The sequence below is a fragment of the Gadus morhua genome, chromosome 9 (genome assembly GCF_902167405.1).
Source record: "Gadus morhua chromosome 9, gadMor3.0, whole genome shotgun sequence".
Lineage (NCBI taxonomy): Eukaryota > Metazoa > Chordata > Actinopteri > Gadiformes > Gadidae > Gadus > Gadus morhua.
Window position 1 is genome coordinate 13,184,505 of NC_044056.1, and position 27,731 is coordinate 13,212,235.

The 27,731-nt window shown below is 44.2% G+C and overlaps 1 protein-coding gene across 1 annotated transcript; it reads left to right on the top strand.

Moving 5' to 3' along the window:
* Window positions 1-27,731, top strand: si:ch211-266k8.4 (USP6 N-terminal-like protein). Its single transcript, XM_030366536.1, has 13 exons — window positions 1-268; window positions 751-838; window positions 1,042-1,149; window positions 1,424-1,616; window positions 1,865-1,990; window positions 2,350-2,473; window positions 2,696-2,765; window positions 3,773-3,887; window positions 4,217-4,334; window positions 7,276-7,388; window positions 19,702-22,568; window positions 24,506-24,633; window positions 27,504-27,731. Exons 1-11 carry the CDS (start codon window positions 126-128, stop codon window positions 19,869-19,871), a joined length of 1,368 nt encoding a protein of 455 aa, XP_030222396.1. The 5' UTR covers window positions 1-125; the 3' UTR covers window positions 19,872-22,568; window positions 24,506-24,633; window positions 27,504-27,731.

Here is a 27,731-nt window from a genome sequence, read left to right on the forward strand (position 1 = left end):
GAGGCGCGGCATGTTTGAATGTTGACAGCAGTAGCTCGCGTGGACACAAAAGTAGCGACCAAGCGTTTATCCGTTTAGCAATTGTCCATACATTCATACTTGAAAGTGGCCGATTTAACTCTACAATGAGGAGGAGAAGCAGCACTAACGGCAGCAGGAGAAGCTCTATTACGAAACAACGAAGTGATAATCGAAGTTTTGACGAATTCGGTTTTGCCCTAACTAAAAGAAAGGACCAAAAGCTCTATCATCGATGTCACGATTACAGGTGCGGGATTAGGGTCCATTCTGCTCTGTTTTTATAACTTTCTCTTCATACTTCATAATTGGTTTAGTGGCTAACAGCAGTGGTTTAGTGATTTGCTTTCAATTGCAACTATCGTTTCAAACAAATACATAAAAGGCCATCAGTCTTCATTCGCTGGCCGAAGTCACTGGGAAATGGAAAATAAACCGTCTCTTAAAATTGACCAAAATAAAACATTGCATCCACTTTATTTATAGTCTATGTATATTTCGTTTCGTCATCTGCTCTGCTCTAATATATTCATTGACTAACGTTACTAGTTGTGGGAAAAAAATACTTCAGGAGTCAATTATTTGCATACAATCAGTGTGTTGTGTCTGCATATATTGTATAATGTTTGATTGTCTTCATTCTTGGGGTGCTGCTTTTCAGGAAACTAGGACGTTCTGTTACAATATGGTTGGTTTTGTTTGGGATTTCAATTTGGCGTGGTCTTTTCTCAGATACCCCCAGATGAGCCCAGCCAGGGTCAAGGAACTGTGTGAGCTCCTTAGCTACTGGAAGTGCGGCAGCTTCATCTGCAGAAGTCAGGTGAGGGGCTGACTATTTAAATACTCACTTAGTCATTTAACCTTTTTACTTGACCCAAAATGTAAGTAAATGTCAAGTGAACTCGCATCCTTTAAATTACATCATTTAAATTACATCATTGTGTGATGTAATTTATTTTAGAGTTTATTTTAAATATCTGTCTGTTGTGTTTTAAATAAGCTGTTCCTGTGCATGTGTTCCAGATAGAACGCTATATCAGGATGGGTATTCCTCCTAGTTTACGAGGTCGGGTGTGGAAGTGTCTGCTCGGCATTGACGGCCAGAGAGAAACCAGTGACTTTAACTACCAGGTACTTTTTCGTCAAAAAAACATTTTTGCGTTTAGCACAATGGACAAATATACATTTTGTTGTATATTGTTTGTTGCTTACTTATATCAAGAGTGTGTGTGTTATGAATATCAACTGCATTCTACTTCAAATGTATCTTCAACAGTGTCAGTAATGTATCTTAATATATTCAGTGTGATTTCAATTCGAAAAATGTGTAAATTATATACATTTATTTTGTGAGACACCAACCAAATCTTTTACGCATCACAACAATAAAACATCCTTCCGACAGAGCTGCTTGTCAGAGGTGCGGGGTCCCCTGGTGGATCTGGGGGTCAGTGAGTATGGTATCCTCTCTGCTATAGCTACGCTGAGCGACACCCAGAATGACCTCGGATCAACCGATCAGCCGCTTTCCAGTGGCCTGGACCCAGGTTACTCCAGGGATGACGTCACGCTATTTCGACAGATCGCTCTTGACCTGCGTGAGTAGAAGGATGCTGTTACATGGTCTGTCTGTCTGTCTGTCTGTCTGTCTGTCTGTCTGTCTGTCTGTCTGTCTGTCTGTCTGCGCTTGTTGTCAATATGTTTGTGTTTGCATGGTTTCAAGGATGAAAGGAGGGGTACGACTCGCGGCAGATGCGCAAACAATGAAGTAGCAATATGTCCAATTTCAATCCTACACTATGAGTCACAGCATATTCAAGTATCTGAAATTGTGATGATTCCCCAGAGCGTTCCTTCCCGTCCCACCGCTCCCTGATGGGGGACAGTCCTGAGGCCATCGAGGGTCAGGCCAAACTCTTCAGGGTCCTCATCGCCTATGCCAAGTACAACCCAAAGATCGGATACAGCCAAGGTGGAAAGGCAGATTGGTTTATCCATATTTTATTTAATCTATGAGTGGGTGTTTATACACAGAAGTTTGTATGCGTAATTTGCGTAAATCTCATTAAATCTCAGTAAATCACAGTTCTTGTTAAACTGCAGTATAAACTTTGACCACTTGAGGCCAGCAGAGGGCTATAATCGAATCAGAAACAATGGGGATTATCATGAGCCATTGCACTGAGTTCAGTGAACCAAATTCACTAATTTCTTCCAATATAAATCTGGGTAGGGGGGGTTTGCTGTAACCATACTTCCACACCTTCCATTGTTGACGTTATACAAAATGTGTCACTGAACATCTGCGTGTGTGTTGTATTTCCCCTCCAGGGATGTCCTACCTAGCTGCAGTGCTGCTGATGCAGTTGGGAGAGGAAGAAGCCTTCTGGGCCCTGGTGGTTCTGCTGGATAAGCCCAAATACCTGGCCCAGCTGTTTGACCTCAACCTCACCGAGTAAGGCTGGCCTTAAGCGCCATTGCCAGAACAGCAGACAGAATTAAACGTGCCTGATAGTAGAACGCACGATGAGCTCAAAAGTCAACATTATAAATAGCCACTGGTTATTTGTTGTTTTGCATGCAATTAAGGTAATTTGTGTATTGGATATGGTACTATAAAATGTGATTGGCTGCTGCCCAAGACTAATACCGACCATCTTGTATTTTGTCCAATAAGGGTCCAGCATCAAGTGAAGGTGATTCATTATTTCCTGAAGCATAGGAAGCCACAGCTTTCGCAGCACTTGGTAAGTAGTATTCCAGGTGGCTACATGTAGGACCAACTTTGTTAATTGGTCAAATGTATGTATTCATAAGATAAAGATATCCACTGTGCGTTTGTTATAGGGTTTATCTGGGATGGGCATTAAGTCGAACAATTTAGGGATGGCATCCTTATAATAGACCAGTCAACAAAGCAGTCACTCCAACTTTTATCTGTGTATCCTGGTGTGAAAGTAATTAATAATGAGGAATTTCAGGTAGCTCTATGTAAGGGGGACTTCACAAGCCTTTGAGTGCTCTTCTGACCCAGTTATAACCAAGTGACGAGAAGTTCATCCACCCTAGGGGCCTCTGTGGCATCCATCATCAGCTGGGCCCCGTTTCTGATGTCATCTACTCTATTACTCGCATAGAAACAACCCCTACCTTTCTACCCAGCCACCCAACAATTGAGTCTTCAGTGTGGTTCCACTGGAAAACACACACACACACACACATAGTCACACACGCAAATGCACGTGGACGTGTACACCACACACTCACTCTATTCACACACTCATCTCTACTCACTAATCTCCCATCATTTGTGCTGCTTGAATGTGTTGAACGGGGTAGGGCCTCACAACAAGACAGCAATCGGCCTTTTCCCCACTCATATACACCCACACTCGAATAGGCAAAACCTATGTAGAGACATTTGTAGAACCTATGGTTGCTGGCTATATTATGGTATTGCATTTTAATTTTAATGAAGCTATTATATTAAATATTACGGAGGAATTATGATTAATGCAAAAGGGACATATCTTTCAAAGCAATGGATTGGCTTAATCTCCTTGTTGTTGTTACGATGCATTGACCTCTACTAATAACGATGACAAACACATTGTTTGAATATAGTGATTGTTCACAAGTCGCTCCTGCTTAATGATTCCTAGTTGGATGTATAATAATTGGGATGGGCAAATAAACCAAAGCCCATGCAACCAAACAATGTCTCTCTGAATGCCTCCTCTACTCTGTGATCCAGGAGTCCATGGGTGTGTCCTCGGTGCACTTCATCATGCCCTGGCTGCTGACCCTCTTTACCTCTCTGCCCTGCTGGGACTCTGTGCTTGCTGTATGGGACCTCATCATGCTCAACGGTAGACCAACACGTCTCAATACAGAGCCTATAGCCTTGTGTTTAATGTAATGTGATGCCCAAAGCACATGGCTGTGTCTAGACGGCTATAATTGTTCAGAATGTACACGTCCAAAATGTATTGCGAAGCAAGGAGAAAAAATACAACCCGCTACATTTGAGCTCTGTTCAAACAATATGGTTCTATTTCTTCTTCGGGTCGGTTGACATATAAGGAGTGATGTTCATGGTCTGTGGGCTTTGGGCTATAGCATCCATCTTGTGGGAAAGCAGCATGTAAATCCCTTTGTGTGTCCGTGTGTCCGCGTGTCCGTGTGTCCGTGTGTCCAGGTGTGTGTGTGGTGTTTCAGACCTCTTTGGCCATCATGGAGCTCCTGGAGCCTCTTCTGCTGGTTCTGAATGACGAGACCACGGTGCTGCCACTGCTCCTCAGAGTCCCTGTCAACATGTGGGTAACGCATATTGACTCTATTGAAAGGAATTTGGCCATTATTTGAATCATGCAACACTTTGAATAACTAATAGTGTAGCATTAGACACTTGTTTTTGTTTACGTTGTTTTTGTGTGTGTACACAAAAACTAATCCTTTTTAGGAATGTGCATCCCACTTCCTTGGACAACAAGTCAAACGTTTTTGTCGTTCCTTCAATAGAACTCCAGGCAGCTCATGAATATCAATCGGCTCATCAGCCTTCCCAGACGAGACATGTTTGGGACATCAAGCCTTTTCCCAGAAGAAGGAGAAGTCTCATTGTATTGCTGTGGTTGTGATTTGCTTCTCGTCCATGTTTGGATTAAGCATCCTTTTATGCTAAGCTGGTGTTTCCTCCGTGGCGGCTCCCATTGAGCAGGCAGTCGGACCCCCCACTGTCCTACCACCCCTCAATGTGTTGAATATAAACGTCACATGCCCCCGGACATGTTTGGTTGTCATGGAGCTGTTGTTATGGCAACCCCAAGGGGTCACCGGGTTTGTGCGTACGGCAAGTGCGTCCGTGACGGCCCGGTCACCGTTGCTTATTAAAGTCCCCTTTATCATATTTGTTTTAACTTCTAATCTCCTTCCAAGTGCTTTTTAATTTGGCACACATACGGTGTGGAGTAGATGGAGTAGGTAGAGTAGGTGTAGTAGATACACCATCTACTGCAGATGGAGTAGGTGGCCCCTCAAGTTTGTGTGCCTTGGTCAGGTGCTTGGCCGCTTGACTCCTTTGCGACATTGTGATAAAACACGTCATGTTCAATCGACACGTAAGGCCCCAGTTAGAGCTTTGGGTTGAGAAGGACAAACCTTGTTTGGTGTAGTCATAAATGGTAATCAAATGAGAAACAAATCAAATTCTACCTCTCTACTAGACCAGATCTTGAGATTATGCTCCCTTATCCTTTATACCTGCACTTTGTCACGCGTCAGTTTGTCCAAACAATGTTCGTGACTTTATGTCCACAGATTAAATGGTTTTCAAAGAAGATTCCTGAGTTGATTCAGGTGTGGGTGGATGGGTTTGAGTTCATTGTTCCGGTTAAGACTTGGTAAAAGAAGAGCTAAAATCTCGAAGAATTCTGGGAAGGAGCTTCAGCCTTTTATGAGAAGACGAGATGCAGACAGCTTCCGTCAGCGTGGTTTCAGGAAGATTAGAACATTAACAAATCGCCTGACCTTAAAGAGTAGGGCACTTCTTGGAACAACTGAATCATGCACCTTGTAAAGGCACTTTCCACGCTTAATCTAAGTTAATGCAGTTGTGAACCCTGTGATGAGAAGGACTGTTGTCTTGCTTTGCTTGTTGGTGCGGCAAAGCCATCAACCATGTGGGCGGTTGCCAAGGAGCTGCTATCTGAGCTCCTTCACATCCTGGCCGCCTGGCCTTGGCACTGCTACCACGACCTGGTCATGAGTCAACGTGGCTAAGTGGTTTCCCAGCCTCGTGGGCCTGATCACTTTACAGTGGGAAGATTCTGCTGAGGAAGGCCCAAACCCAAAGGGAAGGCAACAAGGTTGGGTTGTACGTTGTTGGGTCAGCGGGTGCATTGCCAGAGGTCTTGAGGTGAAGGAGTAAATACTTTTCCCCGTCTCTTTGAACGTCTTTGCTCGTGGTGTGAGTTGGTGAAGTCTTTCCTGTTCCGATTAATGATTGGTTAAGATGGCTTATTCATCCAGCCCTTTCTTTTTTATCAAGCTGTCAATCAGCTGTCATCTACATGCCTACAACAATAACCCCAACCCTCTGACTACGAACTACAACCAAAGAAAGAAAGATTCTCCCCCCTCCTCTATGGGAAACCTATTTAAAAGATATGTAACGAACGTGACTATCTCTATCTATATACATTCCCCCTCATCTCCGATCAATCACATACATTCCACACATAGTACACAAAACTACTACACGTATGCACGTATAGCTCAATGCTAGATCGCCGTTGGTCTGTTTTTTGTTTGTGAATAGACGACACAGAATTAGCACATCGGCGCAAACAGTTTGCGTAAAATGCATCTGAAACATTTCTGCAGTGGAATGACAGAATCTCTCGTAAAGGAACAAACAAAATGGTCCTCAGGCAATACATGCATAGCAGCACAACTCCCATGCACTGATCTCCCCTTGTCATAGTCTTTTACATCTTAGCCCCCCCCCCCTCCACCATCGCCTGGCCTTCTTCATCTATTCATCCCCACTGACACTGTTATTCTGCTGGGTTTGACACAGCATTTGTTTACTCTGAACTGACACAGTCAGCTTCTCTTCTTGCTGTCCTTTTGTTTTGTTATAAACAAAACTACCAGGGCAGAATTGTATGGATGCCGAGCGTCGTGGTTTTATTGATCTGAACAATTCAATCTCACACACTCCTGTTGTTTACAACAAAAAACGATGCAGTTGCTTCTGTGGCTCCCTACTTTCCTGCCTCAGACTGCTTATACAATGGACTCAGAAATGTCATTTCATGTCCTAAACGGAAGCGGATCCATCCTGAAGGGTTCCGGACATCCCTTCCTCTTTTCCCAAGTCCCTGCTGTGTGATGGCTCCCTCTCTTTTCTCTGGCTCTCCATGTGCTCGATCACCCGTCGAGAACATCCATCTCAATTTCCGTGGGATGCAGTTTGTCACAATCCACTAGACGGAACGGCTCAAGCGTGTAAGCTATCCTCGTTACACATCATGGATTTTAATCATCATCTGTTCCTCCCCTGCTCGTCTGCAGTCGGCACACCCATGCCTCCCCATATTCCAACTTTCCCAACGAACCCAAAGTGTAAACTCAAGCGCAGCACTCCCTTCTCCAACCCTCACTTGTGATTGGTGATGTTTCCTTCTGTCTCTCTCTCTCTCTGCGTTTCCTTGCTCATTTTCGGTGTCTCTCTGTCTTGCTCCTGCCCGGCAGTGCCCAGTACTCCGTTTTGGTGCCAGCCCTATGGAGCACGGAGGTCCAAGACTGGGAAATAAAGTGCATGAGCAGCCTGGTGCTGGACGACACACTGCACGGACCTACTGCTGGTACGTGTATGCACGCACGCTCACACACAGCCTCCCACACACACACACACACACACACACACACACACACACACACACACACACACACACACACACACACACACACACACACACACACACACACACACACACACACACACACACACACACACACACACACACACACACACGTTCGTACTCAGTGAACACAGTGGGTACTCGTTGTACAGAGGGGGTACGGGCTGAGGGCGACAATGGAGCCGGCTCGGCATCAGACGACGGTAACTCAAGTCCTACCTCAAGCACTTAACCCGGTAGTTTCCATCACACTGAGCCTGGTTGTTGTTAATTTGTTGTTGAGCCCACCCCCCCCCCCCCCTCCTGCCACTGGGCCTGGACCTCCGGGAGGACGACATGGCGTCTTCGTCTCCAGGCTTCCTAGACAAAGGAGGAGCACAGTCAGCCCCTGTCTCGCTCCTTGTTCCCTCATTCGGGCCCTGCTTGCTGGCACACATGCTTGGCCAACAGTGCTGCCCACTTCTTCGATTACAGGCCCATCGGTTCAGCTTTCACAAAAGAGGCCCCTTTTTTTTTTTTTGCACCTTATTTATTAGATGAGTATCTCTTCGCATTTTTAAATTTCTTGTCTGCATATATCTTGTCTTAAGTTGTCAAAGGTCATTGCTGTAGACAAATCAGTGCCGTATTTTCCCGCGATTTGAAATGGAACACTGCCATACTTTTGAGGTTTGTGTTCAACTCCCTGTACAACATCCATAAATAGATCAAATATGCTTATTTTTAAAGAGTCGGTCGTGGTTCATCTTTAAAAGGTGTGTGTGTGTGTGTGTGTGTGTGTGTGTGTGTGTGTGTGTGTGTGTGTGTGTGTGTGTGTGTGTGTGTGTGTGTGTGTGTGTGTGTGTGTGTTATACAGATTCCCAGGCCACAAAGATGAGTCACAGGGCTGTTGATATTTGTATTCATTTATGTAAATGTGTGCATGCATCTGTGCATATGGGGCCCCAGTGAAGGGATAGAGATGACAGCCAAGAGTCAGTTGCTCTTTCGACGAGAAGGACATTTTGTAGATTTAGTCCTGGAGACTTAAACACCGACCAGTGTGTGGGGTTAAATCAATTGCACTGGCATTGTGTGTGTGGGTGTATGCATGTGTGCGCATGTGTGCCAGTCAGGATGACTCATCCATATTTCCAGGTCTGTCAGACAGTCTAGCCCCCGGCTCGGCAGGTAGAGAGAAAGGAGCTGATTCACTCCAATGACCCCCATCTCTCTGTCTCTTTCTTGCTTGCTCTCCAAACCCCCCTCTTCTCTCTCTAGTCTTCTACCCCCCCCCCCCCCCCTCACTCTCTCTGTGTCTGTCTGCTCTCTCCGTCTGGCTTTATATTTCTCACTCTCTCTTTCTGCTCTCTCTGTCTGGCTTTATATTTCTCACTCTCTATTTCTGCTCTCTCTCTGGCTTTATATTTCTCACTCTCTCTTTCTGCTCTCTCTTTCTGGCTTTATATTTCTCACTCTCTTTCTGCTCTCTCTGAGGCTTTTTTTTGTGTTCTCGCTGTGTCTTCTCTGTCCCCCATAACTTCTCTGTCTCTCTGGCCTTCCCTGTCTCAAAGGCCTCTCCGTCTCTCAGGCTTTCTCTGTCTCTCAGGCTTTCTCTGTCTCTCAGGCTTTCTCTGTGTCTCAGGCCTTCTCTGCTCCCCAGACCTTCCTCTGCTCTATCATTCTCGAACGTCATTCAACACATCCCAAAAAAGGTTCAATGTTAAAATAGCCATGAGTGGCTTTCTCAATAATTCTTGGTCGGCACCTGCTGCTAGTACATTAGAGCTGTCGTCTAGATGCAATGTTGCTTGAGTGGCTTGTGATTAACACGGCAGTCCCCAACGTTTGGAGAGCAAACACAATCAATCATAATTTAAGCTCCGTCAGGATTTCCTTCGGCCCATTTGTTGCCAGAACAAAGTCTTAATGTCACCTCTGCTTTGCAATTAAAAGCCTGTTTTGGAATAATAAAAAAAACAGGTGAATAATTTAACTCGAGCAGATGGTCGAGATAATTCCTGAAGGACTACTTTAATCAAAGTAAAATAACAAACCCTCAATATTTTTTCATTATAAAAAGTGTTATTAATTGCATTTATTACAATATTCACTTTGATTACAATATTAAAGAGCCAGTGAACTCAAAGCACTTTCTTTTTGTTTTAAATGTGGTCATTTTTATTATATGATCGTCAACATAGCAATTTATGCCATTTTATCACTGTAAAACAAGTCCCCAATTTTGAGAAAAAAGGGGTTAAATCCCATGTTTTCTTTTTCCCAAAACGCTATGTGAATGTTTAGCTCTGTTGGATACACAGGTGGCATTATTTTCATGACGTTGGACACATGACGTCTCTTCCTGTCTCTATTCTTCCCCTTGATTGTCAGACCGCCTTTTCCGAGGTAGTCTGACGTCACAACCAAGGGGCATGGCTGGCGTGGTTTGTGTGGACCTGTGGAGCTCTGTCTAGGCAGCCGTTTATTTTTATGTCCAGGTCCGAGTGAGGGTTATGCTTCCCAGACCCCTATAGTATAACGGTATGGTGGGCGGAGGTATCATAAAGTTGGCGTCGGTTGTAACCATTGGGACAACACGCCACACGCTATTTCCTAGAACTTAGTGATTGAATTCCATCTGAAACAGTGGGCTCACTGGCTCTTTAATATTACATTGTCTTCTTCCATTTTATGCTGGCTGCTTTAAATAGATAAAAAAAAATTGTAAATGTTTTGCTCCATGTACACCTTGCTCACGGCAAAATGTGGTCTTCCTGAACTTAACCAACTCATATCAGCCAGAATAATATTTTCTAAGAGCAAGCAGGAATGGCACCAAGGAAATCCTGGCTGTGTTCCAGTTGAGTAAGTGGGTGTTTTGGGGCAGGGGAGCAGGTGTATACTTAATCAGGTTTAGGTATGGGTTCTCGCATCTACTGGTTCAGACTGCTGCGTCCTCCAACTGCTAGAGAGACCTTGTGGTCTCTCTAAAGCCTCTTCTATCTTTATTTTTCTAGTCTTGCTCTACAGCCCTCTACCTGTATTCCTCTAGTCTCTCTCTATAGCTATCTTCCCTTATTCATCTAGTATCTCTCTATAGCTATCCTCCCTTATTCCTCTTGTCTCTCTCTAAAGCTCTCTTCCTTTATTTATCCAGTCTCTCTAAAGCCCTCTTCCTTTCATCTTTTCAGTCTTCTTTCACCTTACCTTTCTCACCTTCCTCTCCGTTACATTTTATCAATTTGACCCCTGCTTTAATTAAGCTACCTGTCTCTTCCTCCGAGCTGTAGCTCTTCCCCTGTTTAACGGCCACTTCTTTTCTTTGAAATATGCCCTGGCCTCAATTTTCGTGTGTTTTCACCAACCCCCTCCTGCTCCCCCCGGCCACCTCACCCACCCACCCACCCACCCACCCTACCTTTGGCCTTCTGTGTCTTTGTTCTTCTCCATGTCCTTGCTCCCTATGTCTCACCCCCCTCCCCCAGCCTTTCTTCTCCCTTCTTCTGTTCCCTGGCCACTGGTAGCAGATGCCGGTGTCCTGTTCCTCCTCAGCGGGCCTCTTTGGTACCGGGTTGTGTTGTCTTGCTGGCTGCCAGGACCCAGTGAAGTGACTCAGCATACAGCCGGCTCCATGTCCCTGTGCAACCTCTTGTGTGATGCATTACTGTCTGCTGTGCTTGCATAGCAGTGGTCTTTTTGTACCTGTAATTTCAGCACTGCAGAATGTATTTCCTCTCCACAATTGTTTCTCTTTTTTATCATTCCAAGAGTGGGTTTCTCTCTCTCTGTCTCCCCCTCTCCATGCCTTTCTCTCCTTTTATCACTGCCTTATATACAGCATTATTGACCTCAGCCCATCTGTCGTCTGGTTGTTTTGCTTGGCTGCACAGGGTGTGTGTGTGTTTGATTGAAGTAATATATGTGAAGAAGGCATCCTCATATTCAAACCTTTTGTTTAAATAAGGTCATCCTGAACATTAGCAAGCCAGGTGCAGAGCAAGCTTGGTGACATTTCTGCTCCATTCCCATTTTAGGAAACGCTGTTTGTTTGCACTTCCAGCAATCAGTGTTGGTTGTTAATCCTTTTAGAGATTTCCCTGAGGGTGGGTTCGGGTTTAAAGGTGAAGTGGATGAGAAGGTCTTGTTGCAAGGTCAGGTTAAAAAGTAATATGATGGTTTCAGGATAGAGTCGGGATAGGCCAGGACCTATGGGCAACACACACGTACAAACACCCACCTACAAAGATTGACACGGTGTCTGTGATTGTAGGCTCAGAACAAGTCTGTGTCCCCTAGAGACAGAGATATTTATTTTACTTTTCTGTCCAGACAAGATATTGGCGTTCCTCTAAATCCCTCCACCATTACCCCAGTACTTGACTCCAGTGTTCAGTTTGGCGAGTGTATAGGTCACTGATGAAGTCACTGATGTCCTCGGCAGTTTCCAGTTTCACAACATTCAGCCTGATCCTATCCGCTTCAGCAAGGGCTTCTGGATCCGTTTGATGGGAGTACATAGTTACAGATATTAAATCGGAGGATATAGACGGAGTAAAAAAGGAAAATGCTGATAATATTCAACCATGTATACTCTGGAAAGAATCAGGTGGAGATGACACTCTGTCGAAGAGCATACATGAATGATGTTAAGCTTCTTGTTCTGATGTAGATAATCAGTATGCATGTTTACTAGTGAGTCACCTTTATGACGTTATGTTTGCTGCACATTTCCGATGCTGCTTATCTCATGCGATACAAAGCTGTATTTCCTTATCTTATCAACAAGCAGGACGGTACGCTGGTATGGGGCAGACGATAACACCAATCAGGGTAGCAAAGGGATTTATTTCCTTTGCTTTTTAGTTCAGAGATTAGTCTACCCTGCATCATACAGGATGCAGAGCCGGTGGACGTATGTCATGTTTCTTCTAGTCGTTGTGCTCCGAGGGCCACAGCAGAGGCCAAAGAGAGTCTCTTATTCCGAGAGGAATGTCACCTTTCTAACCTGGATAAGCCGTGCTAGCCTTCAGCACTTAGCCCGCTTATGACCCCTTGCTTTCTAGAAAGATTTTGTCTCCGGAGGGCCCTGCCTCCCACCCGTGCTTCCACCCATTAAGTCTCCTGGCCTGAGTGGTCTTCCACCTGGCTAAGTGTATTCTCTGAGTGCCAGGGTGTCCTTCTGCCCTCGTCTGAAACTAGGAATACAAATCCTCCTGAGATGTGGTCCGTATAACTCGAACAAGTTGTCCTTTCCTTTAAGAAAGCCGGAGAAAGTGAACTGACTATTTTTAACACCTTTTTAAAAATAGGCCGCAAGAGTCTCTGTGCAGGTATCCTCCGATTTTATATTTTCTCTGAGTGAAACAAAGATATTCTTCTCGGGAATGCTTGACTTCCTGAGGGACTAAGCCTGGTCACAGTGTGGGTCTTATGGTGTGCTTTCCACCCACGGTACAAGCTAAACTTTCGGTTCATCTCCCTTGAGTAAAAGGGGTTCTGGAACTTGTATGCGCAGTATCCATTTATAGTAGAACAAAAAATGGATGGCCCACATTTTAGCAAACTACAAAATGGGCTTGATGGTTAATTCTACCTTGTCTCGTTTAACAGACGAAAATAACGAAAGTGGAGGAATACAAAATGAGGCTGCGATCCAGGATTCAATTCACTGCTGCTTTACTCCGAGCACCACGAGCCACCACTGTAACAGTGGATCTTGGAGAGCCATCTGGGGAGATCAACAGTGTGGCTTGCCATTAGGCAGCCGGTAAACATGAATTTCTGTTCGCAGCCAGTGCCTAATTAGTCAAATTTACTAGTGAACTGAATTAATGAGTTATTATTTTATATTCAATGTGTAGTCGCTGAGATAATAGTTTGCAGATACAAATAGAGATGTTTCATTGGTGATACTCATTTCTAGAGCTGCAAGATTTAAAATCGATGTAAATCCTCCATTTAGGGTTAGGACGTCCGAATTTGGTTCATGAAAATTAGAAATAATAAAAAATAGTTTGTCCTAAGGATTAGCTAGTTTGCAATAGAAAGAAAAGAGTTCCTCCGATCTACTAAGATTTTCTTTCGTTGATTAAAGCCCTACTGCCCAGTTTTCTCAAAATATTGCCAGCAAACGGAACAGTTCCACAAGTTTCCAGTTTGTTGTCGTAAATATACATATATTATTATATGTAGCTCTACAACCTCTGTAGCAAGCTTTGACCAAACAAGGAAGGATTGCAACTATACAGTTTATCTCCATAAAGTAATTGTATACACTTGCTCATTGTTTGACAGGGTGATGGCAGAGAAAGAACCTTGTTATCCTGTGTTTTGTCATCAGTATCAATGACAGGGAGATTATTATAAAATATTTAAAGAGCTGAAATTAGAGGGCCCAGGATCCATTTTTAGATTGTACGTCACTAGTTTTGACAGGGCTAATCACAGTGCTTAGTCAAGAAGAGCTTATGTTGAGGTCCTTTCTTCTTTGCTGAACATTTCCTTTTGGAACTTGGCTCCTTTTTTTTTTTTCCTGATCAACCCCTTCCTTAAGGCTTACTGCTCATAGACCAGAATCCCTGTTGGACCTTTGCCCCCTCTGGGGCTGAACTTTGACCTTGCAGTATGCCTTCAGGCTCATTAAGTTGCAGGTGTTGAATAAACGGGCTATGGTAGGGTTCAAACATCATAGGCCATCACCAGGAATCGATCGGCCAACTCGACCGGGTTCCGTCACACTATTCTCCTACTCCTGTTCCTACTGTCTTTCTTCTTCTCTGTTCTCTCCTTTCCTCCTGCCACTACTTCCCTCTACATGTATTCCCACCTGCTTCCTCACGACCATCCATACTTATACCCATCTTCCTTCCTTCCTTCCTTCCTTCCTTCCTTCCTTCCTTCCTTCCTCTCTCCTTCCTTCCAATGCCCCTTGTTCTCCCTCCATCCTCCTTCTTCCTTGCCCTTCCATTGTCCCTAGAAGGTCATCGTGTATATGTGGGTTCTAACTGTAAAAGTTATATTGTTTGTCTGGTTAAGTTTTCATTAATTCATTAATATCAGAATGTGGCCTATGTTCTTTGCAAAATCTGTGTCTTAAAGTCCCAGACAACACAAACATACCCATGTAATGCAGCCAACAGGCACATACAACGGTAAGGAGGCTGCTGCCAAGGACCTGATTAATGAGACCCAATGCAGGGGATTAGGTCTGGATCCTAAGCTAAGCTATTATGATTGTGCTGCTAAATTTGGGCCTTCCTGAACACCGGAGGTGTGTGTGTGTGTGTGTGTGTGTGTGTGTGTGTGTGTGTGTGTGTGTGTGTGTGTGTGTGTGTGTGTGTGTGTGTGTGTGTGTGTGTGTGTGTGTGTGTGTGTGTGTGTGTGTGTGATGACAGGATAATGAATCGTTACAATCTTTGATGTAATCAGCATGGTGAAGATCAGATAATTATGCTGATTGCACTCATCTCACTTGTCAGTCTGCCCCATAACTTGTGTGGCCCACAACGTTCTCTGCTCACAATATCGCTCAAGGTTACCCAGGATTCATGAAACCTTTCCTTCACCCCTGGCCTTACCCTGGATCCCAGTAGAATCTACCATGCCCACTGTTCATGGTTTACTATACAGCCAAAAAAGAAACACTTCTGTTTTGGTTTTGTAGTGGCTGTTATTCCTTTTTCCATTTGTTCCCACACATAGGCCTGGTATGGAGTTTCCTGTAGCTCAAGGAAAACATGCTTCTGGCTACGCTAGGAACGGTTGCTAGGTGAAGCTCACTACTGAACAGTGTTGCTTCCCATCTACAGTTGACTCAACAAGTTCCATTGTGAAATCCTTTTACTGTGTTCACTTGTTTGTTAGTGTTGGTGTCCTTGTGCGTCATTGTGTAAATGTGAGGGGCGAAAAGGGGCCATGCGCCTCTGTGTGTGTACATGCCCTTTGACCCTATCAAATGGCAGTGCAGTGCTCCCGTTTGCTTAGTTTCTTCTTTAACCTCTTATCTTCTTTCCTCCTACTGTTGACTCCTCACCTCCCATAGCATCTCAGAGGCCTGGGTGAACTCCCAGCACGCAGACAGACAGACAGACAGAGAGAGTCACACACACAAACACAGAGACAGACAGTCACACTTAAAGAGGTTATACTTGCTCCTTTTCCGGCCCATCTCCCACTTTGTTTTTGAGTTTCCTGACTGCACAAAGCAGTGGGGGTCCACGCTGGCACCCACTCTGTGTATCGTCGTCACCATTCATGGTGTTTCGGAACGAGTCCCAACCTCAGTGTCAGCCCTGCTGTAGCCTGTATCTCTGGGTGTTTTTCTAGCACATGTGTGTCGGCAGGTGATAAGAAGAGCAGAAATATCCTCCTGTAGTAAGGCCGCAATCCAGCCTTCAATCATATAATGGGAAGAATAGGACTAAGTGAACTCTTTTCTTAGTTCGTTCAGTGCTGGGGAACTCTTATGTTTTTGACTTGCACGCAAGGTTATTCAGCATTGTAGTAACCCCTAGTCAAGCTGTCCACCTTCAAAGTTAGATAAGTCTTTGAAGCAGGAGCATCTTTGATGTCGGAGAGACTGATAAGATCGCTGCACGTCCACAGCCTCAGCTTGTCTGAGTGTGTATTTGTCTGTTTGCCTGTGTGTGTGTGTGTGTGTGTGTGCTATGTTTGTGTATGTATGGCAGGGTTTGTTTAACCTTGGTTTCTCAGATTAAGTGTATAGCTTGTAAGAATCGTGAAAACTGAACAGGATTCGACTCAAAATAAAACACAGGTGAACTCAAAAGGCGTTAAGATTCAGATTAAGCAATTTGCTGCAATATATTATGCTAGCATACTGTTAAAAAGTCAGTACATCACCAAAGTGTCATTTTGCCAGAAAGGTAATGAGGTCAAGCCCATATATTCTTACTCTGTAGTCAAAAAACTCAAACTCCGAGCATAAATGCCTAGTTTGAATGGTTATCATAATCAAATTAATAATACATAATAAAGGGTTTCTGTACTAATAATCTCCAAAGGGATATGCGGTGCATGTGTCCCTGACTGTGCATGTGAGCGGTTCTATTAAGTCACCAAGCAGCCCAGCAAATCTGTAGTACCGCTGATTAGGTGCCCACGTTATCTCCCCATACAAACACACGTCTTGCCTCTCTCTGCACACTCCAACGATGATTATTCACTCACCCCACCCCTCTCTTTTCCTGCCTTTCTCTCTTCTGGCTCTCTTTCCTCTCCTTCCTCTTTGCCTCACTCTCTCCCTCTCACTGTGGCCTATCTCTCTGCCCTCTGCCCGGGCTGTGTCATGGAAACAACCGAGCGGCCCCTTTGTGTGGTTAGACCGTACGCTAATCACCAGGAAGGATGTAGGGACCGCAACGTAGGGCTGCCAGGTTCATACAGTGAGCAGAAAGCAAAACAAGGCGGGAGCCAGAGTCTCCTTGTCCACGGTCGGCTGCTGCCGGGCAGGGAGACGGAGACTCAATCAAAAGGTTACAGCGTTTGATATCAATACGCTCGTCTTATATAAACATTTCTAAATCAATGATCCCAGGCAAACATTTTTTAATTCAGAGGCTGTCCAGAAGAATTGTATTCTTCTCCGCACGCACGCACGCACGCACGCACGCACGCACGCGCGCGCGCACGCACCTTTTAAGACCTGTGTTAACCAGGCTCAGCGTTTTAGCATTGAGAGCATAGCACATTCAGTCCTTTCATTCTTTTAGAACATAATCTCTCAGCACTTTAGAGCTGCTGTCGAGCTCAGTGTCTGCGAACTGGCCGCTGGTTCTGCTGAGACCAGCCTTGTACAGCAGCTGATGCGGCTTCTCTCTTACAGGTGTTCCCCTGCCCCGACCCACCCTCTACCCCAAAAGCACAGCACTGGGTGCTTCAAACGCACAAAAACACAACCTTGAAAACTCTGTGTCATCGGCATTAATACCTGGACAATGAGGAATCAGCAGAGCACAGTGTCATCTGAAACGCCAGTGTGTGCGGGCGGGCGTGCGTGCCACGCGGTTCACCTTCTGTACAACACAAGCGCTGTCATTCAGACCATCTCATTATGTCCCTGAGTCATAGAGACACCCCTGCATGAGCTCAGTGCTGCCGGGTCCGTGGGTGGGTGGGTGGGTGTGTGTGTTCTGACAGCCAACAGGAGGTCTCTGCATAATGACAGGGTGAAGTTTAAATCTCTGACACAAACCAGACACTGACCTTCACTACCTGTCTCTTAAGGCGAAAAAGGCCACAAGCTTGTTTCTGTCCATACGTCTGTCTGGTCTGAGCAACACCTGCTAAAGAATCGTTCCCTTCTCCATCTTAGTGCAATCCAAGTAACAAACCTGTCTTGTGCTTTTCTTTTTAAAGATGGTGGAATAGAATGTCTGTCTTCAAGTTAACTTGTACTTTCCATCTCTGTCTCTTGGTATGAGACACGGGCTCAGAAAGGGTTTACTTCACACCTGCTTGTACACATGTGGTGTCTATTGTTCTGAGGCTTGGCTAAATTTAGCTTTAAACCTCAGCCCCCAAATTAAAGTGTCACACTTGCACTGCATGTGTGTTTGTTTGTTTGGGGTGCTAAGTGTTTGTCATTATGGCATTAGTCGTGTAGGGTAAACATCTATTTTGGAGTCCTGTGTTGATGCTCTTAGGATCACACATTTGTTTTGGCTAACAGCTGTCAGTTCACAGGCATTGTGAGCTATCTCTGTAAGACTCTACTTTTTTTAAATTATTATTGAAGTAGTGTGATGATCCAATTTTTATAGCTGTAGCTATTTTAATTCTGTCAGGTTTTGACTGCAAAAGCTCAAAAAGCTGGCACAGTTGAGCTGGATTTAATAGAAAGTCAAGCTATCATTATAAGAAATTGCACACATCATGTAGTTTACCCTGAATAGGCGGTCTGTTTACAGAGTGTATTCACTGTTTAATGTTCAGAGTCTTCTTATCTGTAAAAAACATATCCCCAAAATATGTGTTCTACTACACCGAAATGCATGCAGCGTTGAATCTTTACATGTAGCTCCATGGCTTTCTGCCATGCTTTTCAGGTCATAAAAACACTGACTCATACACGCACATACACAGGCCCTCTTATTACATGCTTTACTCACGCAGATACCAGGCCTCTGAGCTCACCTGCGATGACACATCCACTGGTGTCTTCCTGCTGTGTCTGAACATCTTGAAAACATTAGTATTTTGTACTGTGCCTTTTGTTGATGTCCTGCGCTGTGTTGGTTCTCTATACGGGAAAGCTTGGTTGGTAATAGTGAGCAACTTTATGTTTAGGAAAGGTATGTTTTCTAGTCCATCCAGTGATTGGTAAAGCCTGGAGAGTTAAAAAAGAGGTTGAGGTCTAACAATGGATACAATATGGAGTTCTAGGGTAGTATTCACAAGGCTTATGAGGAATGCGTCAAACTGGTGAGTGAACTTTGACGCTGTTTAACTTGTAGAAATCAAACCTAGGATCAACCTGCCACATCTAGGAAAAGCTGTTTATTAATTACTCATGCCTAATTCATTCTGCAAAACCCACAAAAAGGTAATGTCAAAATCACCCGTTGTGTGGCTTCTGGTGGCCCCCCAGAGACATGCTTTGACTTGTCTCTGCAGTTAAATGTTTGGTTTTTGGCTTTGGACGGATCCTCTCCTAACCCACACGTCTGACAGTGATTGAGATGAATTGGAAGGCGGGAGAAGGAAGTTGAAGGGAGCAAGAGAGGTTGGGAGATGGGATAAATGAGAAGGGGAGAGAGAGGGGAACAGCCGGGGGCTATAGTAGAGGGTGAGGCGTGCCTGGGAAAATAGGTTGTTCTAACATTGGAGATAGCTCCAGACTGCTATCTGCCTAGTCTGGCATGAGACCGGGGGAACCGCCCCACCGTATCATTTAATCTTCCGGTTTGACAAGGGCCTTGTTCTGGGACCATGTGCTACACCGATACGCTGGTGCAAATTCCATGTCAACATTACCGCTACCCTCTGGCTGCCCGCACACACCGCCATACCCGCCAGCTCCCCTCCCCCTATTCTCCAGCATGAAGAAATAAAATGTTGCATTTAAACGGTTAATTGTTTCCCCAATTAACTACATGCCGAATTAACCGCCACCAAAGACCCAGATATAATCCTTAATAATCTTGGTCCATATAGGTGAAGCGAGAGTGTAAAATTGCCCTTGATGTGGTTTCAGTTACGTTCCAATAAAGTATGACAACTTGATCTTTTTTTGTTTGTTTGTTTTTTTCCATAGAGAGGCCAGGACCAGAGGCTCATTTAATAAATCCGATCCACGATGAGGAGCACAAGGAGAAGGAGAACATCGCAACCCCTTCCCAGCAAGAACAGAAGGCAGGGAAGGGCGAGTACACCGCTTCTAGCCATTACTATCATGTAGGGGGATCTCATTCACTGGCCCTGTAGTTCTCTTTATGCCTAGTCGCTTGTGGTAAGACAGGGTTAGGTCTAGAGTTAGTACAGGTCTTTGAAAGACTTATATTTTGGTAACTAGCTAACTAGTATTAAATCCCTGCATTGTTATGACCAGAGTGAATCACGAGAGACGGGCCATGCCTGCCATCTGAGTTTCGTGGTTGGTTCTTTAAAAACAATAGGCCTTACTTAATAGTAGCAAGACGTTTTTCCAGGTAAACCAGATAATCTTGCTGAACGAAGTGCAGGAGGAATACCATTTGAGATTTAGTATTTGATTATACAATTCATGAAACATGCTGTTCAGCTTTTTTCAGCGTGATATGCCTATTTTATATACCATTGTATGTGTTAAAAAAATGAAAAGATACCTTCACGTTTTTCATCCCGGACGGGAAATTCGGGGGAAATTCATGATGTCTTGAACTTTTGGGACTTTTTACAATTTAATATTGAAAGTCAAACTTGCCTTCACTTACTGCGGGTATGACTTCACTAGCGACAAGAAATGGCTTGTCTCATGATGGTTCTAAATCAAAACTAAACTATCCAGTGACACAAGATTCCACATCGTTGGGTTTCTACGCTCTGATACCTGTCAAAGTCCAGTGCAAAGACATAGTGGCACTTAAAGTTACAATAGAGTGTCGAGAGAGAAAAGGTAAACTTTACTGTACAAAGAAGGGGAGAGGGCTGCCTAGTATTGCCACTTAATCACTCCTCAGCAGGCCCGCGGCAGCGAACCCTCTTCAGGACAAAGCAAAGGCATTCTTTGACTGGTGAAACAAGAAAGAAAGAAAGAAAGACTATCCTTGTTTCCACCTCTTCACTAAATCAAATGTAATTGAATCCAAACTAGGTAGACTTATAGGCAAACCTTTTAAAGCTTTGAAAATAATGGAGAAAAAAAGATTGGCCTGATGCGATGGCCTGTCAGTTTTGGCCGCTCCACTCTTTCTCTTGATATCTTTCTCTAAATCTTGTCTCAATATTGTCTGCCGTATTGTTTGTGTTATAGTGCATGTGGGTATGTGCATCATGTGCTTGCTGGCGCACAACCATGAGGAAAACGAGCGCTGGATGAGTGCATCACTGTATTCACAGCTTGTTAGTCTACCCCCTGTGTAAATATGGTGAGCCACCGATAACATTCATTTGTGTCACACAAGGATTCATTCTCTCACGGCGACAGACATGCATACAATCACACACACGCATACCTGCACAAACGCACGAGCACACACTGAAGGACAGGGTATTCAAAATTACCACTTTGCTGGTCATTTTGCTCAACTAACAGCACTTGAAAGAACAGTACATTATGCTAGAATGGCAAACTATGAGGCAGACTTCTTCTGCAAGATAATGCTAAAATCCTCTTCAATTAAATTTGCTTGTCCAAATGTGAGAATGGCATATTGATTGTATTGCTTATAGCTAAAGAACTTAATAATTTTTTAATGAAACAGATTGGCATCTGAATAAATTGGAGACTTTGTTGATACTATATACCTAGTTTAGATACAGTGTGACAGTTTAAATTCAGTATACCTAGTTTACTCATCGTTAAATGTAACCATTCCGTGTAGGTGAATTGTGGATTCATTTCCTCAGATTTGCTATCCAACATATAATAACGGACTCCATTAACGGCACCCATAATTCAAGACTTGAAGCGGCTGGCTGTTGAAACAACAACAGTATAAAGTAGCAGGCTGCCAGTGAGCCGAGGTTTTGTGCCTCTGCGTCTACTTTTTATCTGTAAAGTGTTTAATCCACAGTCATCCCAGGGCAGCTGATCATTGTTTTAGTGTAAGCCTCAGCTTGAACCGCTGTCCACATACACGTATATTACCCCCACCCTCTTCTGGTTACTAGGTGGAAAACAACACATGTTTGTTGCGTTACCTTAGATAACAAAAACAACTGTAGCTGTGCAAAGTTAAACAAAAGACATAAAGTTTAATGAGGAGTTAAGAGTACCTAGTCTTTTCTTATGCTTTCAATACGCTTGCCCTCAATCACTCGGCCCCTCATTCTTCCCAGCTGCTAGTATGAATTCCGGACAAAGGGTAGGCTTAAAGGTGAGCTCGGTCGGAAGGCAGAGTAAGCCTACCTTTCTTACCTTTTCAAAGTGTGGCACTGATGTATACCTGTACTGGATTGGAACTTGAAATGGGGCAAGTTGAAACAATATCTGAAATCCCCCAAAACAAACAAGCTCACTATATTTATCAGTTAGTCCATGATGTATATATCCCCCCCTCTAACAAACTATACCATTTAGACATTTATTGGGAACTCCTCATAATTCAAGCAGAGTTCTAGCTGGTTAGTCCAAAATGCCTATCTTCAAGCAAAGGCAGTTGAAGGCTTTGTGTCCTAATGTGTGTTACACACCCCATTTTGCTGGTTCCAAAAGGCATTTATTGTTATTCAGTCTGATCGTTTCAACATGCCCCATGTCAACGCTCTGAAATGTATTGTTGGTCATGTAACAGCTTATTATTTTTTTTTTTAGGGGCTAAGGGTGTGTTGACCCGGCTGATGCGGCTAGCTCAGCGCAACCTCCTGGACCCAGCAACCCGCTGGAGGGCGGAGCGGAAGACCCCGGCCAGGCCGACCAGCCCTGTGCCGGGGCCCTTCCACCACAAGGGCCGCGTCTCCGCCTCGCTCACCAAAGCCCGGGTGTGTTCCTCTTTAGCGTCATGACAACCATTGTGTGCGTTTAAGGAACTCTGCTGTTCATTGGCACAGATGAGACCAATAGTGTGGCTATTAAACGTGGTTTACCTTAGACGGTTTGTCACAAACCGGCCAGCAATAAAATATGTCTGTTGGAATGGAGTAAACGTTAGTATTTGGTCACTCAACTGGCAAACTTTTTCCATTAAGACACATGCAGCTGCCTTCAAACACAAAATGAACATGAACATCAAACGGACAATAGCAGAGATCAGCTTGGGACACACTTCATTGAATCATGTGTGCTAAGATTAGCACGCGACAGTACACTCATTCGGTTTCAATTCTATTAATAATATATTGAAGCACAGATTAATGTCCTGATCCCTCATTTATTTATTGTGGAAATGTAATGCGCTTGCCTTGCCGCATTGCTTTTGCCACAAACCCATGGCAAGAAGTCATAATGCTGCATGCAGGGGAATAAATGCCTGTGACTGTTGGTTATTATTATTTAAAATAATTTGCAGCCTTTCTCCTCCGCTCCACTTAACCGTTATTTTCATTTTCATATTTTTTTCTCCATCCTCTGGGGAATCCAACTTTCTTTCTAGTCTCTCTTTTGCTCCCTCTGTCTCTGTCTCTCATTCTCTCTCACACCAATGCAGTGTGTTTTGTTAAGCTATTAGAGCAGGCTGAATCTGCTGGGGGCCAATTCTCTGAAAGACCCTTACAAAAGACTAAGTGTCTGACCAGTCCACTTTCAACAGCCTCTCAAACCCCGCTTCAGTTGCCAATACCCCCTGATGAACAATTGGTCCTAGTCTCTCTCTTTCTCCCACTGTCTCTTTGAAATTTGTCCAACACTGCAAAGCAGTTATGCCTAGATCAGTTAGAATAGTTCAAAGTGTGCTTGATGTATATTTAGCAAAAAACATATAAACCAGCATTAAAGGTAAGAGTAGTAAGATATATTGTCCTGATCACACCCCCTAACTGTACCTTGCCCTTAAAGTGACGGATAGGGAAATCCATAATTTACTTCTAAATATGTTATTAATGGTTAGCAAAGTGTTCATTACTCTTGAGAAAACGATGACCCATGAAATCCATTCCATCTTCTATTCCTAACTCCTTCTGTTTAATGGGTGCAGTCTATTCCACTTCTGGCTGTGTAGCCAAATGGATGACCAATTACTGTACCCTCACCTTAAGGGGGTCAGTGCAGCTGAATGAAGCTATTGCGTTTAAGACAAACTACACCAAGCTTTTGTCATTTTTCCAAGACTTTTAAATGTATGTTCATATAATTCTCCTGACTGGATATTGGGTAGGTGTGCACTGGAGAAATCCCTCTGATATGTTGGTTATTTTAAGCCTTTATATTCTGTTCCATCCTTAAGATCAATTACTTTAAAATCGTGGAAAGTAAGCGATGAAGTTTGAACAACCTCTTTCAATGAACGGTTTCAAATTCCCCTTGCATCCCTGCTAACTCAGTTAAAGTGTTCAAAAAAAACTAAACATGCATAGTTGTTTGCATGTACTGTCCCATTGGCGGAAAAAGGAATAAAGCTTAACAGGATTCCAAGCTGTACCTTGAACTGTCTGTTTCACAAATGTCTCCATTCACCCCGGATGGGCATTTGTGTACATCATTTGACTTGCCCTTTATAATTGCCCCTGATGTTGTCCTTCTTCTCCTCTCCCTTCGTTGTCTTGTCCTCCAGCCCCCAGTCCGCCCGCCTTTCAGCACTATTCCCTTCTCATGAAGCACAGCGCCCTTTATCCCCTGTTCTTTACGCTGCCGTCTGCTCCGCCTCCTCCACCGTTCTCCACTCTATTACTATTATTGATATTTCTGTCATCTAATTATTTTTAACTATGTTCTAATCCTCTTTGTCTGTCTGTGTCTGTATGTCTGAACCTCTCCTCTCCAGGCCAAGTCCAGGAGGCGGTGCATGCATAGGGGTGGTTCCCACTGTACTCCAGTGGGAGGGGCCAGCGATGACGTTGCCGTGGCGCCCACACCCGGAATGGATGCAGCCGTTGCCAACAAAGAAGTCAGGTTGGTTCACCTGCCAAGTAAAAGGATTCATTAGTCACACTTGACCTGGAACAACATGCTTCACCTGCGCTCATGCAGACAAACCACTGGAAATCTATTTAAGAGAGTCAATGGCATGCATGAACAAAAATAGCAGGCTCATCAATATAAATTCTTACAATGCATTTTAGTTTGTGTGTGTGTTTCTGTTTGTGTGAGTTTATGGCTTTTTCCTGGGTGGTAGTGCTTTGTTTTTCCCCATTATCGCTTTGTCCCCCAGCCCTCTGTTTGTCCCTGCGTGTAGCACCTAGCGTCTGTCTTTCTCCATCTCTAAGTCTGTCGGTCTCTCTCCACATCACTTCTTCCATTTCCAGACTCAGTTCCGGAATATTTTATGGGAAATACAATTCCCACGTCTCGTCCCGCTACAGTTCTCCCTGCAACCATTGTAGAGTGTTTATTACCGTGTGTGTGTGTGTGTGTGTGTGTGTGTTGCATGCTAGTTTCTTGGCTGTGTCAAGGGGGGAGGTTGTTGTCACCTAATGGTGTGCGTGTGGTTCCATGAACATACACACTCCAAGAACTCATAAAACCACACTCACGCACACTTAACTGTTTTATTGGCAGGCACAGACACATACGGCTTGAAGACTGGAGGTAACATCGACAACCAACTCCCAGATACTTCCCAGAGGCCTTGCCTATTAAACAATAAATACGTTTCAAATGTTTTCATTTCACCTCCTGTACAGTCACTTGGTCAAAAGGTACACAGGTATCACTGAATGACGAACACTGTGTGGTGAAATCTTTTAAAAACACAAACAAGCACAGCCAGGCTTTTTTTTCCAGCCGTGCTTAAAATGTGACAATAGTGTTCTAGTACTCCCATCGTCATGTTGATTTTAACTTTACACACTGCTGCTTTGTTACACTTGTGATCTCTGCTTGTTGACGTGAGTCTCCAACATGTATTGTTTTGGGGGTGTGTGTGTGTGTGTGTGTGTGTGTGTGTGTGTGTGTGTGTGTGTGGGAGGAGGGTGTTTGAGTGCGCACATGCGTGAATTTGCCCATGTGTGTCCCCTGCCTCAAGACACGGAGGAATTCCTCCCAGCTCTAGTCTTTGTGTCAAGTGCTAGAGGTCACGCCGAACAGGCAGTGGGTCACACAGCAGGTCACCGGGGGTCAATTAAGGGATTATTGTAACTGGGCAGTAAATTAGTGATGACAGGATGGGTTTTGGACTCAATCAAGGTAGTGAAAAGGAACTGCAGACCTACTGCCAGACTTGGAAGAAACTCCCCTTAATGGGTGGCAAGACGGCTGAAACAAGAGAATGTCATAAATGAAAAAGGAAGGTATGATAGAAGCAGAGAAGGGGAAAAGAAGATAGGGTTATCGACTGCATTTATAATATTATGAAGACAACCTGTTTTTCTCGCAGGGTTCCTACGAAACCTTGCAACTCCACATTGTTCCAGCTACTCTCTGCTAGCTGCCTGACATGCTCAAGCTTCAGATCCATTGTGAAGTCCATTGAACACGAAGTAATGGAGGCTGGCTGCTAATGTATGAAGGAGGAAGGCAGTTGCTCAGGCCGACACAACCTTAGGACAAGGTTAAAATACCTTTTATCGTGGAAGAAGGTAGCTCCCATCATGTGCTCTCAACTTTGACACGTTAGGAAGACCATTTAACCCAGCTATGTAATTCTTGGGTTATATCTTTCTTTACTCTCTGGAATTCTGTTCAGGGACACGGTTAGACATGTTGAATTTAAGAGGATTCCTGAAAGAGCAGACATGCTGATGATTCCGGGACAGTTGCATTCAAACAATAGCAGGAATGCTCTGCACTCCATTGTGGCATTTGTGTCTTGCAGGAACCCCACTTTCTTGCAAAAATAGACACCATTATGATATGTTATTCTCCAGGAGCTGCCGCAGCACTGTTAATACACCAACAAGTCTACATTTATTTGGGGTCATATAATTTTGTTTAATAACTGATATATTTTTTCCTATATGTAGATACATCTATATAGATATATCTATACATTTATATCTATATATAAACTTGAATTAATTATATTAATATTGTCCTAAATATGGGTCTAAAACTGTCTGTGCTTAGCCTATGCTACAACCTGAAAGCTGCTCATTTGAGTGTTCTGATTGGTAGTTTGTGGGAAGATTATTTTTTTGTCACTGCAAAGACCTGACACCTCTGGCTGTGGTCTGCTTGTTTATTGAAACCTTTCTTATTTTTCTGTCCTCCTGCGTCATTACATCACTTTCCATGTGCACCAATATACCTGCTTTTCCTTTGGCTCAATATGCAGGTGTTTCCTGTGCTACGCTTCACATGTGAAGGCCTGTACTTTAGGATGAAGCAAATCACTTTCCGTTTGAACACATTTTGTTCCAACGGAAAGCAGTGGGGGTTAGAAAGTCTAAAAGAGGAAGGTCCTAGAGAAACTGTTATTGTTTTACAGTTTACTTTGCAGTACATTCCTGTGTTTCATCGTAGCTTACGTGATGTCGGAACACCTGCTTAGAAAGCCTTATGCCTGAAAGGGAAAACCTAAGCAGTGGAAGCCCTGGTATTCCTGCACTACAGGCTGAGGTAGCGTCATGGTGATAGTTGACCTATTGACCTCAGGGTCACGCTGATGTCACTCATCTGGGTGTAATCTCTATGAAAGGGAATCCACCATTTAATACCCATTAAAAGAATGACAATTTGAATGTAATCATACAGAATTTAACTTTTTTTAATCAACATTATATGTATTTAAAGTAAGTAGTAAAGTAAAGATATTACTTTTTATCATATCAATCTTGTCTTCGTGGACTGAAGCGTTTGCCGCCTGTCTGTTCCTGGGTCCCCAGGCCGGAGCGAGCGTTCAAGAGAACCAGCACGGGGCCCGTCGGCAAGGTGGCCCGGCGCCGCAGCAACAGCGGAGTCGTACAGCCAATAAGAGCCAAGTCCTTCCAGTCGCCGGGCAACGCGAAGCCGAATGCACGGGACGCGCGCCGCCCGGCTCCCTCCTCGTCGGCGCTACCGCCGTCCCTCCGAAGCGTCACTTTCCCAGCATGCACTCCTCCGTCACGGCGCCC